Consider the following 17,058-nt stretch of genomic DNA (forward strand, 5'->3'; position numbering starts at 1 on the left):
TTTTTTAAAAGTGTAATCCCAGAAGACATATACCTGTGCTTCAATATCAACATTTTGACATCTGATTTGCTACCAGAAGGAAAAGGATGGGAGCGGAGAGGGGTGTGTTGGATAGATACTCAAATGATACCTGCTTATAAAAGCAATACCTCTTATATGTAACAAGGCTAGACATGTAGTCAGATTCTATGTCAGTTTTTAATACAACTTGTAATGGTGCTATTTAATGCAATTATACAGCCTTGAACTTTATCCCTAAATAACATGCTTTTTATTTCAGTGAACTCAATATTTATAAAAATTTAAAAGGAATTTACTGTTAAATGTCATGAAAACAAGTGTGTGGGACAAGATTTACCATTATGACTGTTTTTAATGAGCATTTTTTTGTGATTTACACTAAGAGGGCAAATTTTAGATCTGAAAATTCATTAAGACTCTGCTAAATCAGTGATTTGTTTTTTTTTTCCTTCTAGTTCTAAGAACAGATAGAAGTGGCTATGGATAATTCATATGATTTCAAACAAAAAGGCTCATGTAATGGAATTCCATCTGAGAAGAAAAACAACTTCCTTGTGTCAGAAGATCATGGACAGAAAATCTTAAGTATACTACAGAATTTTCGAGAACAAAATATCTTTTATGATTTCAAAATAATCATGAAAGATGAAATAATCCCATGTCATCGTTGTGTGTTAGCAGCATGCAGTGACTTTTTCAGGTACTTTACCTTGTCTATCTATCCCTCAGACTTTATGATACCACTAATTAAGTTATTTTTATGACTGTAACTCAATTTTTCCCCTACAGAGCACGGAATAGTAATCTTTAATACTTAAAAAGAGATACTTAGAACCTAGATTAACTAATGATTTTTTTTAATATGAAAATATAAGACTACCTTTCAAGTCTTCCCAGGCTAGGATTTCCCAGAGTTAAACACTAGTCCTTATTGTTCTGGGGGAAAAAACAATTGTTTTGATGTGGGGTCAGTTTTGTTTGGAAGGTCCCCTGCACTGTATAATTTGGCAAAAGAGGAAAGGATAGACTGAGCAGAAATGGAAGCCAAGCTCAAAGAAAATGAGGCATCTGAGAAAAAAATACATTTTGGACATGGGTTGTATCCCATGGATTATCCAGGGAAGAGGGACTCTAATGTGGAGAGTTTCTCTTCTCTTTAGCCTGGATCGTCCTAAAATGGGGAAAACTTCCAGAGCCATTTCTGGAGAACACTCAACTTCTTCTGATTCTAATTCTGAGTATAATTTGGTTCCCTAAATAGATCATCCTACAAGGAATGCGCTAGTCATAACACTGTTAGAATTCACTATGATGACAGTGGGTTTCTGATTCTTCGTGGTTAAGGGTCAGACACATGACCTTAATATTGTGGTAACTGTATGAAGGTAATACCTCTGAGACCTATTCATCAGACAGGCAAACCTCTCTTGCTGACATCCTAACCTTCAGCCCTCCTAGTCATACTTTAATAAACTTAAATCCTAATTGCAGTATTTTGCATTAAGTTCAGTTTTAGAAGCAATTCTAAGTAAGCAGAGTTTAAATCTCTAACAAACTTGATAAAAAAGAGCAAGATATAGGATATAAAAACATCTAGATACAAGTTAACTTATACTGGTTTTAATCCTTAATTTAACTCTTGTTTTACTACCAACATATAATTAAGCCATACCCTTATTGTCAAGATTAAATCTTATAGGTTGTACTTCATTCAGCAAGTTTATTGATATCTACTACTCACTAAACACTTTTTTTCACCTTTTTTCTTTTTGATTGCCCTATGTGGCATGTGGGATCTTAGTTCCCTGACCAGGAATCAAACCGTGCCCTCTGCATTGAAAGCGTAGAGTCTTATCCACGTGACCACCAGTGGAAGTCACTAAACACCAGTTTCTCTAGGGTTTCCTGCTTTGAATTTGAGAGCAGTGGCTCAGTGCTACATCACAGTTTACTGAGGACAAGAGGAACTACACCTTTTACTAGCTTTTTGCCTAACTAGACTATATGTCTTTATGTATTCTTTTCATTTCTTCTCTCAAGTAACGTAAGTTATTCTTCTTCAGCCTTCACTGGGGCCCTGACTGGCCTTATGCTCGCCCATTTTCAGGTTCCACTAGTTTCTTTCCACCTCCTCTTGAATTCAGTTTTTCTTCCAAGGAACTCTTTTTGTTCCCTTATCCTTCATATCACCTCTTCATTAGAGAAAGCAATACAGTATAATAAGTAAGTATTTGGCCTCTTAATGCACATGCCCTAAATCTAAATTCCAGATCCACCACTTATTAGACTGAACTTAGGTAACTTAGCCTCTTTATGCTTCAGTTTCTTTATTTGTAAAAAAATTGCTAAGCTAAGTCACTTCAGTTGTGTCCAACTCTGTGTGACCCCATCCCTGGAATTCTCCAGGCAAGAACACTGGATTGGGTTGCCATTTCCTTCTCCAATGCATAAAAGTGAAAAGTGAAAGTGAAGTCACTCAGTCGTGTCCGACTCTTCGCGACCCCATGGACTGCAGCCTACCAGGCTCCTCCGTCCATGGGATTTTCCAGGCAAGAGTACTGGAGTGGGGTGCCATTGCCTTCTCCTGTAAAAAAAAATTAGGATAAGACAAAAGGACCTAGTTCATAAAGTCATTAATGAGAGTTGAATGAAATAACATATATGCAATGATTAGGTCAGTCTTCCCTGGTGTCTTGGTGGTAAAGAACCCACCTGCCAATGCAGGAAAGACAGGTTCAGTCCCTCGGTGGGGAAGATCTTTGGAAAAAGGAAATGTCAACCCAGTCTAGTATTCCTGCCTGGGAAATCCCATGGACAGAGGAGCCTGGTGGGCTATGGTCCATGGGGTTGCAGTGAGTCAGACACTACTCACTACATAGAGACTAAATAACAACAATTGATTAGTGTCCACTACTTTCAGTTATTATTGTTGAATTAAATTGTTATTAAGCTGAATTTATTATTATTTATTATTATTATCATTAGCTGAATTTTTTTTAGCTGAAATTATTTCCAAATCTAGCCAAAAAATGGAAATTTTGGTTTGAACATGCAGTCTTATTTCCTTATAAAGTTTTCATGTTAACACAATAAGAAGTTCATGTGAGTATTTGAATTGGCAGTCCTCTACTCTTTATGTTGGAGTTATGCCTACTGCTTAGCTTTTTAGGGATCTGTTTTCAATTTTTAAAAATTATTGTTAAAACAATGTTTTTTAAAATTTGTACCTGTTCTGAAGTAAAACAAATGATGGTTTTATAATGACCTGAATCTTTTATGATATATAATATTTTACTAAATGAGTATATAGTTCACATAAAAATGTTTACAAAAGTAGTTAGAAGGTCTGTATAATTTACACTCTTGTAGCTAAGGCCACTAATTCATAATTTTGTGTTATGATCAAACTCACTGGAGTATTGGGCTATAAACTTACAGGAATATTGGGGTATATAAAATTAAACATAGCAGAAAAGCACACAGTGCATGGTAACTGCCCTTTATAATGTTTTTGGAAAATGAAAATTATGATTGAAATGTAAAGTCCCTGGAGACAAGATTCAAAAGGAAGCACACTATTATATAACCAGTTTATGATAACACAGTAAATTTGAGATAGAAGTTAACTGAATACTTTAAAGATGAATAGGATGAAGTATAGAAATATGATATTACATGTGTCTTCTCAGAGACAATGTGGAAGCTGATGGTAAATTAGAAATGCATACGATTTTAGAAAACTTCTTCCTTAAAATGATAGTAACAGCTGATATGCTCAGTGCTCAGTTGCTATGCAACCCCATGGTCTGTAGCTCTCCAGGCTCCTCTGTCCATGGAGTTTTTCAGGCAAGAATACTACAGTGGGTTGCCATTTCCTACTCTGATAACAGCTAATATTTTGCAGTAGTTAGCTTAGTTGTTCCTCTCATAACTCGGTGGCATAGGTACTCCTAGTATCCCCATTTTCAGAAGAATTTGAAGTATGATTAAGTTGTTACCTCCCCAAGGTCACACAGTTATTAATAAGGCAGGCCTGTTCTAGAGGCCACGCTCTTATTATTAACTTAAACTGACTATAAATATCTTAATAATCTAATACAATTATCACCACAGGTTAATGTTTCTAAGTTGATCACATTATTGAAATATCCTGCACAATGTGGAACATGTATAAATTTTTGTAACCATGTTTATTTGTTATTATATTAAGAAGTATTGAATATCCCTAGTAGAAAGGGACTTTATCATCATTTTCCTAAGGAGTGTTCTGTATTTGGAAGCCTCCTCTTATTTTTCAGGTGGACACTAGTGTTTCTTTAGTAGCTTTAGTTACTCTCTAGAATAGGCTTTAATAATGAAATTTAGTTTTCCCTCAGAGTACTACTTGGGGGCTTCCCTCATAGCTCAGATGGTAAAGAATCCACCTGCAGTGCTGGAGATGTGGGTTTGAAACCTGGGTTGGGCAGATACCCTGGAGGAAGAAATGGCAACCCACCCCAGTATTCTTACCTGGGACATCCCATGGACAGAGGAGGCTGACGGGCTACAGTCCATGGAGTTGCATAGAGTCTAACACACTAACCAACTAAGCATGCCTGCAGAGTACTTGGGCACTGCTCACAAAGGTATCCTGGACAGTACTGGTACAAAAACAAACCAGTGTTAAACCAGGCCCAAAGTCAGATGATCTTTAGTTGTGCCAGAATGTTCAACTGGCAGTCTTTAGTTCTTTGTGTAGCTCTTTCTTCTTTAACCTTAATTTTTATTTGCAGTTCTACTGAACACCATCCTAATGGGTTTGTTTAAAGTGTAAAAATTAGTAACTCTGGATATAAAGTTAATTAAGGATGGATGGCAATATTGTTCTTACCAAAGCCAGTTGTGAAATATATCCTGCCTAAACATTTCCAAATAGTTTATATTTTTGCTTAAAATGAGCCAAAAATGTTCCCAGTTTCTTAGAATGGTATCAATTTTACCAGGTGGGATAATGTATATGTAAGTTTATCCTATATTTTAAGTAATTTTAGTTATCACTTGCAGAGTTGATACTAAATTAACCCATAGGTAAATAAATTCAGCCATTAGATTTTACCCCAGTTTTATGAATAATATATAAGAACATCAAGTCAGACACAAAATTTGAATCTTTTGATAGCCTTTGGATTCATTGCTATGGCTTAGCTGTGATCTATATATTTTTCAGTGTGATATTGTGTAATATGTGTATTTTATAGATAAATAATATGGTCTCAATTTATTAGGATGCTTTAAAAATGTATTTTGTAAATATATTTTATATCAACCTAAGACTGAAGGAAACTTCTTTAAGGTCATATTGAAAATTATCTTGGAATAAAATATTCCTGTTTATTTGTTCTTCTGTGTTCTTCATTTTTGCAGGGCTATGTTTGAAGTAAACATGAAAGAAAGAGATGGTGGAAGTGTTACCATTACTAATTTGTCCTCCAAAGCAGTAAAAGCATTTCTTGATTATGCCTATACTGGAAAAACAAAGATAACAGATGATAATGTGGAAATGTTCTTCCAGTTGTCATCATTTCTTCAAGTTTCCTTCCTATCCAAAGCTTGCAGTGACTTTTTAATAAAAAGTATTAATCTTGTCAATTGTTTACAGTTATTATCTATATCAGATAGCTATGGTTCTGCCCGTTTGTTTGACCATGCTTTATACTTTGTCCAACATCACTTTTCTTTATTATTTAAATCCAGTGATTTCTTAGAGATGAATTTTGGAGTACTGCAAAAGTGTCTGGAATCAGATGAATTAGATGTTCCTGAAGAAGAAACTGTACTGAAAGTTGTCCTTAGTTGGACTAAACATAACTTAGAATCAAGGCAAAAACATCTGCCTTATTTGATTAAAAAAGTAAGATTATGTCAGTTATCTGAGGAGACACTTCAAGATTGTCTACTCAATGAAGAGTGTTTACTCAAAAGCACAAACTGTTTTGACATAATCATGGATGCAATTAAGTGTGTGCAAGGTTCTGGTGGACTTTTCCCTGATGCTCGACCATCCACAACTGAAAAATACATATTTGTTCACAAAACTGAGGAAAATGGAGAAGCTCAATATACATTTTGCTATAATATTAAAAGTGATTCATGGAAGATACTGCCACAGTCACACCTGATTGATTTGCCCGGATCTAGTCTATCTAGTTACGGGGAGAAAATATTCTTGACAGGTGGTTGCAAAGGGCCATGTTGTAGAACAGTTCGGCTTCATATTGCAGAATCATATCATGATGCCACTGATCAAACCTGGTGCTACTGTCCAGTCAAAAATGATTTTTTCCTGGTATCAACTATGAAAACACCAAGAACCATGCATACATCAGTTATGGCTCTCAATAAATTATTTGTCATAGGTGGAAAAACTAGAGGATCTCAGGACATTAAAAGTCTCTTAGATGTTGAATCTTACAATCCTCTTTCCAAAGAATGGGTGTCTGTTAGCCCATTACCCAGGGGCATATACTATCCTGAAGCAAGTGCATGCCAAAATGTAATTTATGTTCTTGGATCAGAGGTAGAAATTACAGATGCTTTTAACCCATCACTTGATTGCTTTTTCAACTACAATGCTACAACTGATCAGTGGTCTGAACTAGTAGCAGAGTTTGGGCAGTTTTTTCATGCAACATTAATTAAAGCTGTCCCAGTAAACTGCACACTCTATATATGTGACCTTTCCACTTATAAGGTTTATAGTTTTTGTCCAGATACTTGTGTTTGGAAGGGTGAAGGATCTTTTGAATGTGCAGGCTTCAATGCAGGTGCAGTTGGAATTGAAGATAAAATTTATATATTAGGTGGTGATTATGCACCAGATGAAATCACAGATGAAGTTCAGGTCTACCACAGCAGCAGGTCTGAGTGGGAAGAAGTTTCACCAATGCCAAGAGCCTTAACTGAATTTTACTGCCAAGTGATTCAGTTTAATAAATACAGAGACCCATGGTTTTCTAATCATTTCTAAAAGTTGTGTATGATTAGACATTCTAAAGCAATTGCAGTTCTAGAAGCCTGCAGTAAATTTATTAACTTTAATTATTGGTAAAAAGGTCTTTACAGCTTAGTAAGATAAAATACACCTTCTATAAGAGAATTACTGTGAATGTATACCATATTAGAGAAATACTATGAATGTATACTATATATGAATTAGCAGTTCCCAGAAACTTTAAAATACACAATACATTTTACCAAAAACTGTATTTAATTTAATCTTGGAGAATCTAGGATATTAGTATTTTCATATGTAAGTAAAACTCAGGCTTTGATGTTTTGATTCTTAAAGTACTTTATCCATGACAGAAAAACAAATCACACTTCACAGAACTGTACAATGTAAATGGGAGAAGTCTCTTTAGATAGTAAAAATGACTTATTTATACTATATTATATGAAGTGTAAAATATATTAAAGGTGAGAATCCTATCTTGTTACTACAGGTATAAGAGTAGTTGAATTACTATTTTTTCTGATCATTGGTTAGCTATTTTTAAGCCCTTTCTTTTCTTTCACTATTTTTCAGTCAGAAAATTTTCTGAAATGAAGTGTATTTCCCCAGCTTTCTAAAACTGTACACTAAACATGTTTTAATTTTTTGATTCAACTCTTCAGTAAGAGTATAGTGTGCTGTAATGCTGTTGGCAGTTACTGAAATGTCTTAAAATTTGCATATTCTATTAGTTTTTAGTGTTAGTTGGTCTCAGTTTTTACAGGTATTTTATTTTCTGGCTCAAGCTCAGTAAATTAACTTTCTTAATTTATTTAATCAGTTCAAGTTATACCTGACCTGATTTTATCTTGACATGTAACCCTTTTAGTGATGTTCTTGGATTCTGGGATGGTGGTCCTAAAATACTTTTCCATATCATTGCCGGCTCCCAATGTAAGCGAGGACATAGAAAATCTGACCTCTAGATAAGTGGACCACTATTGCTGGCATTTCTTAGGCTTTTGCATGTACACATTTGAATTGCAGTAAGAAATTTAAACACTTCAGTTAGCACCGTGTCAATTTTCTGTGATGGTGTATACCCTCTGTAAAGTGCTGTGTATGTTTTCTTCAGCAAATTATTCATAGTGAATTATTTACTAATTTAAAAATGTGACTGGGCTCTTGGTATTCATAGTAGATATGTGAAACTTGTAACTTATTAGATGTTTAATCATCTCTAACCCAAACAGTGAAAGAGAATCATCCTTGTTCTCAGCTAAGATGATTCTGCCTTGTAAGAGGATATGTTTCTTTAGTCAGTTTTAACGATACAGGTATTTTAGGTTTTAGGACCTGATTTATATCTCAGGTAATGTGTAGATTATATTTCTCTGGAATCAAATGAAGTTTCCCATACACTGTAGTAAATGTTAATCTGTTGTAAATATTCTTTAGAAGTGGAAATATACCTAAATGAAGGTCCTTTTATTTTACCATATAAATTTATACAATCATAAATTTCAAATATATTTTTCAAAATGAAACAGAATGTTAGACTAAATTATCATGCAATTCCAAAATCAGGGATGGTCCGTAATCAGACGATAGTTGCATAAAAATTCTGTAGAATTGGTAACTTCCTCCGTACCTACCTTTGTTGGCTCTGCCCTTCTCTCTCTCTCTCTCTCTGTGGGTGTGTATATGTGTGTTGGGTGTGTAAGAAAGAAAGAAAATTCAGTGGAGGCTTTGTGTGTGAATGTGGCACTTTGAAAACAAGTTATTTGAAAAAGACCATAACACAGTGGGTGACTAAATTGTTAATTTAAACACATATAAACAAATATTTCGACAAAGGAGCAACTAAAGCAAAATAGAATCCCTTCCTGATGTTGTTTCATTATTATATCTTGATTTCTACCATTCTTTTCACTGGCCAGTGATTTTTTTAAATTTTATTTTTACTTGAAGGATAATTACGATGTGATGGTTTCTGCCCCACATCAACATGAGTCAGCCATAGGCATACATACGTCCCCTCCCTCTCGAGCCTTCCTCCCACCTCCCTCCACACCCCACCCCTCTGGGTTGTCACAGAGCAACCACGGCCATTGGTTCCTGATGTTACTAGAAGTATTCTTGTTACCAAGGCATAAGTAGCTCCCTCTGCATTTGATTTAAAACACTTTTCAATGCACAAGGCTTTCTTGCCTTAGTTTCCACAATTGCTGCAGGAAACTTGTTGATCATTTTTCACTTACTGTCACCCCTTTTACATCTGTACCTGAGTGTTCTTAATCAGTTATAACTTAAAAAAGTAGTCTGTCTAGTCATAAAACCTCAAACTCTTCCTTTACTTACTGTTCTTTTTCCTTGACATTATAGCAGTCTGTGCTGGGCTTGGCTCTCTTGGCAGTTAATCTTGTTGTCTCCAATTTTGCATCATCTGGTAAAGGGAACACTTTCATTTGATCTACTGAAAGGTTATTGAAAAATGGTTCTGGGTGTTCAAAATCCTCAAGGAACTTAGGCACATGTATGCATGGTCAGTGAGTTAACTGGTATCATTCTGATCTTGCCAGTCACTTTGGCTTCACCAAGAACCACATATGTTATTTCTGGCCTGACCCTCTATTCTCGATCTTTTGCAAGTCTCAGTGATCTTTCAAGTCTATTCTGCTACCCAGGAGGAGCCGTTTTTCCTATCTGTAAGATTAGAAAACAATACCCCTTTATGACTTCTTCCCTTAGTCTTTTTTTTTTCTTTAAAGTTTCCTTTCCTTTCATTATCATCCTTCAGTCTGCTGCATTGTAAGAGACAAAATAATTAAGCTCATTATCCAGATTGCTTTCATTCTTGTAGCAAAATTCTAAGTAACATTTCCAAATTTTTGATCATTTGTCCTGGTAAATGGATTATGCATGCAAAAAAAAATTGCAGTATTGTAATATCCTAGTGTCCGCTAAAATTGAAAGTAGTTATGTGTCATTATTAAACATAAAAAATTAAATTCAACATTTATATGATATCAGTTAATTAACATTCTCAGAACTATCTTCAAACTTGATTTATAATGTAGAGCACCTGTTAATCTATTGCCTGTGAAACAAAAGCAGTATGAAGAATATTTGCATAATCAAATTAACTGCATTCATATAATACTCAGTGTTGGTTTGGGGAGTGAAAGCAGTCTTTATCACAACAGTATTCATTATATGTTACTCTTGAAAGCCAGAATATTTGAGAGCAACCACATCCTGCAACATGATTCCATTTTCCCCAGATACCAAGAAGAGCAATTGAATATGTGTTCAGGGTACCTAAAAGAAGGCATCTGACTTGAAAATCAGAGTCAAATATAGAGGGAGACATCTGTTTATCGTTTAAGAGTTGGAAGCAGTAAATGTAATGGTTAAATATATTGTTGAATATACTTTGGATCATCACTCTCAGTTTAATTGGATCCAGTGTTTGGAAACCCATATATTTAGAATTGAATGTGTAAGAACAAAAAATGCCTTCCAATGGGCAGCTCTTAAGAGCAATCTAAAAACGAAGGCTAAAGTTTATAAGGAAGCCAGTTTCTGTTCAACATAACAAAATTCACTCCACTTTATAAAGCCATATTTGGAATGAGACTAAATATCAAACACTGGCATGTGGCAGAGAACTAGCCCAAATATATTCTTACACAGGAGTATACCAAAGATTTCTATGTTTTATTTGCACATTTTGATTGTAATATTTTTCTGCCTTTTGACTAATTGCTTCCTCCAGTTTGTTTAGCATTTAGGCATTCTGAGTAACTTGATTTTTAATGTCTGCATACTCAAGATTTCAGTAAGATGTGAGTCATAAAATTACATCATTTTAGGAGCATTCTTGTTGAAGGAAATTCGTTCTTTTTTTTTTTTTTTTTTAAATCACTTAGGAAAAACTCTGTAAAGGGTGTTGACATTTATAGTGAGCTGCTAATAGGGATTTCTCCTTCTGTTTACTATAAGTGCACGTTTGTTTTACAGTGAATAGAAACTGAAAGACCATTACCTAAAATTTTGTCCTGCATTATTATTGTTCTTATTTCACTGCAAATGTAGCTATATAGCTATATGTAGTGAATCTAGATGAAGATTATATAACTTGAAAGATATCTTTAATTTTTAAAAATCTATGTTTACAAATAAATTATATTTGATTAAGATGATTAAATTTATAAATAGGGGTTTTAATCACAGCATGGTATTACACACTGATAAAGAGGTAACTTTTCTAAATCATAGATTCGTATTCAAACTTGAAGATAACCTTAGAATCTAATACAGCTTCCAGCCTTGTATAGAAAACCCCTCTAAATTCTAAAATACCCTTGATAGACGATTTTCCTTTCAAATGTCTAATTCAGTTCTTTCAGGGTAAAGTGCTCAGTACCTCCATTTTTAAACAGTTCTATTAGAAAGTTCTTCCTAAGGTTGAAAGCAACTCTGCCTCCCTGTAATAACTTTCAGGCCTTGATTTTAGGTTGCTGTCTCCATAAGTATTGGAAATAGCATGTGTTCCATTCCTCTAAAATCACTTCTCACTTTCCTTCTTGTTCAAATGCTTAGCACTTTAAAACTTGCCACAGTGGGCAAGGTTACATACCTTCTACGTGTACATTTGCCTCAGAAAAATCCATCCTAGCTCTGTTGCTTTTTTGGTGTGTTGAGCATGATGAGCATCGCATAATCTTCTAATAAAGCAAGCACTTCATTCCCTTAATCAGTTTTTATAAACTCAGTGTGAGCTAGAGCCTTGCTGTTTCTCCTTCTATTGACTATCAACATAATCACAGACATGTTTCCTGGGAGAGGAATTCTGAAGCCAGATTTTAATGTCTTTGTTGTCATTAGATATGGTTTTCAGAATTTTAATAATACTTCTGAAAGACTAAAACATATACAAAAAATAGAAACCAAAGCAGTCACTAACTAGCTCAACAAATTATGTTGTTGTTTCCAGGGGTAACAAGGTTGCCGGAATTACTTAAAGAGTACAATTCTCTGAGTATTACGTTGTAGTGTAAATACTTGTTTACATATCTATCTTATTTAATTGGAAACTCTTAGGAGTAGGGATATTATCATTTCTGGACCTAGCAATTAGCACAATGCTTGCATATTAATAAGGCATCTAATAAGCTAACATTCTATCAAGCCAATATATGAAGCAAAATTTATTATAGTTTTATTGTTTCTGAATGGGTTAGACAACTGCATATTTTGCAATTTTCATGTACAAAAAATTGATTTACATTAGGATTTTACATTTAAGAATGCTGCACATTGTACTTTAGTTATCAATGTATGTGTTAATTCTTTTTGTAATACTTGATATCCTTATGTTAAAAGTCTGGGTTAGCTAATTTATACAACTTTTTGTTAGTATATGTTGTATATCTTTGTTAGTATATGGAAAAATTAATAATGAAGTACTTTTTATTTGAGAATGAAATTGCATTACACAGTACATTGCCCACATTTGGAGAACATGTATAGTTGGTTGTATAGTTGTGTTGCATATGTATATTTGGTACTTGAAAGTGAAATTATACTTTCAAAGTAATTCATTGAATTTTTTTAGTGCTTAAGGACTATTTGTTCTTGAATTTTAATTATAATGTTTAATTCTGTGTTTCCTTTCAAATGCAGTAATAGATAAGACAATGACTGAAAGTATCATTAGTAGACACACAACCCCCATTTCCCCTACAAGAACATAATAACTTTAGTGACCTTTTTCCCACAGGGGAGACTGTGCAAAGCTACTTAACTTTGCATACATAAGTGATTTATTTCATTTTCTATTAGTAGAATATGGGCATTTACTATATGCTATGAGAAATAAAATCATTTTTTTCAGGTCCATGTTAACCATGTTAATATGTAGTAAACAATTCAATTATATAAAATAATTATTAATGTATTAAAATGTATCTCAGAAAAGAATATATATTGTTTGTATTTATTGTTACTAGAAATAAAAAAGATAGAAAAAGGTGAATGCTAAGGCTCTCATTTTCTTGCCCTGAGTGGCTCTGATGAATTTCAGAATTCCTGAGAGAGTGGTGGTGGAGGTGGGGTTACTGTTAGAAGGGGCTCTCTGACTGTGGACAGAGTAGCATAGACTTCAAGGTGGACATGTTGGGCTGAGTGAATAAAATGCAGCTAGATTTGAAATGAATCATAGAGGGGGAGAGACTTTGAGGCTCTGCATGAGCTAAGAAAGAACAGACGACATGTCCGTGAGCCACAAATGAAAGCAGTAGAGGCTAACTGAATGTCCAAGGTCAGGCACTGTCCAACCCTACTTCAACGGGACATCAGCAACACAAGAATCAGCCAGGTGCCACGGTATAAACCTTCTTCCTACCTAATATGTACAGGTGAGCTAGTGAAGAGGTCCAGAGTCTGAGAGACTAAATCATACCATAACAAGACTTATTTTAAGATGTTTACATTAGACAGATGCTGTCTTAATTCCAGTTCAATTTTTCCTCTTTCTGGACAGGCCCATTTGCCATCACATTTCTGGTTTTCCAATGTGATCAGTTGTGATTTACTAAACAACCTTGACTCCCAAACCCTCTTGTAGAATACTGCTCAGCTTGAAACAGTTGATCTACGGAAACCTAACCCTTAAAAAATCAACTGTTCTATCCCACATGCTTGCATAACACTAGTTGCTTTCTCTTCATTTCTTAGGCTCTCCTATCAAATCCTTGGTCCAACCTTACTGCTCCAGACTTCTTCCCTTATTACCTCCAATTCTCCATGTGCTTCCTTCCAGCTTCTGTAGTTTACTTTGCCAGCAAATAATGAAAGACTCACCTCCTTTTCTTTAATCTCTGTAGTTAATTTTAAATGCAAGGATATTGGAGAGAATTTGCCTGTTACCAGGTTGTTGGGGATGCTCCCCCGAAACCAGAGGTGTCTCTTGGTCAGCATTTTAATACTTGCAAGTTTTCCTCTTAAGTCATTAAATAGAATGGTTCATAATCTCAGGCTGATGCATTGGCATTTGAAGTTCTTTCCCTGAATTCTGAACTGCCTGAGTTTATCCTTCTCACTGCAAAACAAAAGCCCCTCAAAGACAAAATTGAATCTCTATACTCAGAAAATAAATGGCAAAACACATTTAAACAATTACTTAATATTGTGTTACAGGCTCTTATTCAGTTACAGTGTAAGTTGCAAATATGTTTTGTCAAAAACTACTTTAGCAATTTGGCCAATATAAAGACTAATTGATATATATGTACATTTTTCAGAGAAAAAATAATCCTAAAACGTAATTACTTTTTTCACTATGAATATGGAATTTCAAAGTAATATTTATAAAGTGCTTTGAGGTTTTTGAAACTATAAAATATTGAATTTTTAGACAATGTGGCACTAAACCTACCTAGTGAATATTAATTAAAACTGCAATTTATTTTAATTACTTTTATAAAATCTATGTTTCCAGGGTAAAGTTTCCTTGGACTTATTAAATTTTGCAATTTTGAAGACTTCTATGAAGCTTAATGAAACTAAACCTAAAATAGCAAACTTAATATTCATGAAAAAACTTAAGAAATATGTGGAACCATCTTAAAATATTTAACATATCATCGTAGTGTTTATAAAGTTAGATTTCACTGCACCTTACAAATATTTTTGCATTTCTTCCAAATTCAGGGCTTGTTTAACCTGATTCTGTTCTAGTAGTAATTAGTGAGAAATTAATTACCCTTACCTAACTTTGAGTAAAATACATGGTGGAAAGTTAGTTTAACATTTTCAATCAAGAAAAGCCTTTCTCTAGCCTTTTCATTTAAAAATACAACTAGCCTAATTTTTTCCTTTTAGAGATTAACCACCTTTTATGTTATGAAAATTTAATTGGAATTTGAAAAAACTTTTAAAACAACTTTCAACAAATTAGTAATTTTTTTGTTTCCTTTACAAATAGTGTTCACCTTGTGATCTGTTCCTGAAGGAGTGAAATATACCACAATATTCTTCCATTTAAATACAATTCACATTTCACTTACAAGCACAAGTTAATGGACTCTTGTTTCTAGGAATTTTCACAAAGAGAATTATTCTAGTAGTTTAAAGCATCTAAATTTCTTTCCTTTATAAATGAAATATTAAGCTCTAACCAATAATTTTTGTTATGGGATGTCTACCCAGGAATATATGTGTCAGGCAGTGTTCCTTAAAGTTTCCTCCAAAACAAGCAAACAAACAAACAGGTCATCTGGGAGTCCCACTAAAAGTATTGAATCCACGGGGAGGTGCTGCCAAGGCTAGCAGGAAACATCCAACCCCCTGTGATACTAGATGAATGGAAAACTCAGATTTAAATAAAGTACTAACAAGGAATTGTCCTTGATTTTTGTACTTTGTAGCATTCCTCAAATTCCTTTCACATCTTCCCTTACTGTAAAAACTGCATTTAAGTTAGAAAATGAAGCAATTGAAAAGGAAAAGCAATTTCAGTGTACAAGAAACTCAGACCCTTTTGAAAGAAATTACAGAAATGAAGTAGTTTTTTCTAAGCAGCTTAATACAACAATTAATGTGATGAAGGGAATGACTTGGGAGGAGATTGCACAGTGTGTGAATGCTGTAGGGTAAGGAGAACAGAGAACAGGGACAGAAGTAAAAAGAAGGTACCTTGACTGATGAGCCCTTATGAAGAGAAAGAAGATGAAGGCGAACATTAAGCTAGCTGGTTCAGGGTTTCCCCTGCCCACATCTGATTTAGATGACTCTCTCACTGAAGAGATAGATGAAAAGATTGGATTCCGAAGTGATACAAATTTTGATTGGCAAAATGTGGCAGATTTCAGGGATGCAGGTGGATCCTGAGGTCAAGGAAGAAAAGGAAGAAAGAGATCCCCAGAGTCCTGAATTTGAGATTGAAGAGGAAGGAGAAATGTCATCAGTCATACCAGATTCCAGGAGGAAAATGAACTTCCTGATTTCCCCCACATTGATGAATTTTTTACTCTGAACTCAACTCCATCTAGGTCTGAATATGATGAGCCCCATTTGCTTGTAAACAGAGAAACAGAAACTAGAATTGGAAAAACAAAGGCTTGATATTGAGGTTGAAAGACTGCAGGTAGAGAAGGAACGCCTACAGATTGAGAAAAAGAGGCTGCGACATTTAGACATGGAGCATGAGCGACTTCAGCTGGAAAAGGAGTGGTTGCAGATTGAAAGAGAGAAGCTGAGGTTACAGATAGTCAACTCAGAGAAGCCATCTTTGGAAAGTGAACTTGGTCAAAGGGAAAAGTCCATACATCAACCACAGGATATAGAAACCAAGAAGTTAAAACTTGAGAGAGAACGCTTACAACTGGAAAAAGATAGGCTGCAGCTTGGAATCTGAATCCGAGAAGATGCAGATTGAAAAGAAATGCTTTCAAGTAGCAAGAGACTACGAATTCAGAAGGAAAGACACTTGCAGTGATTTATTTAGGTCTCCATTAATCAAATGTTTGTAAAGCATAAGTTTAGGTTTAAAAATGGTTGCAGGATTAGCTGTATTGTTGGTTTTTTCCCCTGTTTAATATTAGTGTTTTCCATAGGAAAAAGATGATTATTTGTGGGTAATATATGCTTAAGTCTTCTATGAAAACTATGTGCCCTAGCATAAACAATATAGCAGAAATTGTTGTACTATACACCTTAATTTAGTAAAATTACACACAGTCTTGTATAATCTATGCACTCAGAGTTTACAATTATGTCTGCATAAAATTCTAGCTCAGTAGTTGTCAACTGGGGTGACTTTGGCCCCCAAAAGACATTTGACAATATCTGGCGACATTTTTTGGTTGTCAGAATTGGAAAGTTGGGCACATTGCTCCTGGTATGCAGTAGGTAGAGGCTAGGGATGCCTACATCCTGCAATACACAGGACAGTTCCCACCCTCCACCCCCCCCCCAAAAAAAAAGAATGATCAAACCCTAAGTAGCAATGTTGCTGAAGTCGAGGAACCCTGTCTTAGCCTGGCTGAGCACTTCTTTAGCTT

At 34.7% G+C, this 17,058-nt stretch overlaps 1 protein-coding gene and 1 pseudogene across 2 annotated transcripts in view; both read left to right on the forward strand.

Annotated features, from left to right (window-relative positions):
- The window catches only part of KBTBD3 (kelch repeat and BTB domain containing 3), a 56,656-nt gene extending 43,607 nt beyond the window's left edge, over positions 1-13,049 (forward strand). Inside the window, exons 2-3 of one of the 2 annotated variants that reach the window (XM_043890426.1) lie at positions 477-721; positions 5,425-13,049. In XM_043890426.1, coding sequence (XP_043746361.1) covers positions 501-721; positions 5,425-7,027 — 1,824 coding nt within the window. In that variant the 5' untranslated portion in view covers positions 477-500 and the 3' untranslated portion in view covers positions 7,028-13,049. Of the gene's footprint in view, positions 1-475; positions 722-5,424 lie in introns of those variants that run through there. The other variant, XM_043890499.1, reaches the window with a different exon arrangement.
- A 2,433-nt stretch (positions 13,050-15,482) lies between these two features.
- LOC122691682 lies at positions 15,483-16,493 on the forward strand (annotated as a pseudogene).
- The last annotated feature ends 565 nt before the right edge of the window (positions 16,494-17,058 follow it).

The sequence above is a fragment of the Cervus elaphus genome, chromosome 1 (genome assembly GCF_910594005.1).
Source record: "Cervus elaphus chromosome 1, mCerEla1.1, whole genome shotgun sequence".
NCBI lineage: Eukaryota > Metazoa > Chordata > Mammalia > Artiodactyla > Cervidae > Cervus > Cervus elaphus.